This window comes from Myotis davidii, unplaced genomic scaffold (genome assembly GCF_000327345.1).
Source record: "Myotis davidii unplaced genomic scaffold, ASM32734v1 scaffold620, whole genome shotgun sequence".
Lineage (NCBI taxonomy): Eukaryota > Metazoa > Chordata > Mammalia > Chiroptera > Vespertilionidae > Myotis > Myotis davidii.
The window spans coordinates 255,602-256,936 of record NW_006292090.1 but is presented as its reverse complement, the minus strand read 5'-3'; the positions used below and the strand labels follow the sequence as shown (position 1 = coordinate 256,936).

Here is a 1,335-nt window from a genome sequence, read left to right as displayed (position 1 = left end):
CTCCCGGCAGTTGATGTAGAAGAGGTAGTCGAAGCGGCCCTGGAAGAGCCGGCCGTCGGCCCAGTCCAGCATGGCCTTGTGGGCCAGCATGGACTTGCCCATGCCCGCCGCGCCCTGCAGGACCACGGTGCGCGGGGGCTCCGGCCGCTCGGCGTCCGGCTCGAACAGCGTGTCCATCTGGATGAGGCTGGCCTGGTGTCCCCCGGCCCTCGCGTGCGCCCGGCCCATGTCCAGCAGCTTCTGCTGGGCCCACAGCGGGGTGGAGTGCTCCTTCACCAGGAGCAGCCGCGTGTAGCGGTGGCTGAAGTTGACGCACTCGCCCAGGCGCGCGTTGCGGTCCTCCATCAGCCGGAATTTCCTGCGGACGTGGTCCCGGTAGGTTTCCCGGGGATCTAATGGGAAGGAATGAAGGATTTGGGGTGGGGGACACGCATCAGCCAGCTCCCCTGAATTCCTGAGCTAAAGCACAGCGTGGCTCAATGGTGACTTAGTAAATTCTAAATGCCAGGAACTCTGTAGGCCTTAGTAAAATAAACACCACTGAGAAATATACTTGCCCTCAAGGAGCTCACAGTTAAAGGGGAAACTAAACATTAAAAATAAATCCATTCTGGGGGTTAGGGGAGGCTGAGGGAATGTCAAGCCGGGGGGTGGAGGGAAGGAGACATATGTAATACTCTTTGTAAAATAAAATATATTTTAAAAAAAATTAAAAAAATTAAAAAAAATAAAAATAAGGGACTCTTTTCCCCTCCCCATGTATTATTCTTCGATCAATTTCCACCTTTACTATAAAACATACAAATAAAACGCAGCAGGGCCTAGCGCCTACTTGCTCTGCAATCTTTCTAGATGGAGCCTGGGAACCTTGGTACTTACTTCCCCACAAAGATCTTCCCTCCCCGGGGGACGCAGAAGCGTTAACATGGGAAGCAGGTTTTTTTTTGATTTTTAGAGAGATGGGGGGGGGGCGGCGGAAACATCAATTTGTTGTTCCACCTATTTGTGCAGTCATTGGCTCTTTGGAAATATATTTTTATTGATGTATTGGGATGATAAGCCTGGGGCAAAAGGCCAACAGAGATGGAGACACAGGAAGAAGCTGGGGCTTGGGTGGTGTTATTATTACTATTATTTTATATTGGCTCTTTGGAAATATATTTTTATTGATGTACTGGGATGATAAGCCTGGGACAAAAGGCCAACAGAGGATGGAAACAGGAAGAAGCTGGGGCTTGGATGGTGTTATTATTACTATTATTTTAATAGAAATCAGTATTTGTTTTTTTAATATATTTTACTGGTTTTTTTTTTACAGAGGGGAAAGGAGAAGGA

General features: G+C 48.8%; 1 protein-coding gene across 1 annotated transcript in view; it reads right to left on the bottom strand.

Moving 5' to 3' along the window:
- NLRP12 (NLR family, pyrin domain containing 12) overlaps positions 1–1,335 on the bottom strand; it is a 43,524-nt gene that overhangs the window by 17,200 nt on the left and 24,989 nt on the right. The window contains exon 3 of the mRNA XM_006765377.2: positions 1–392. Within this exon, the coding sequence (XP_006765440.1) occupies positions 1–392 (392 nt within the window). The remainder of the gene's footprint in view (positions 393–1,335) is intronic.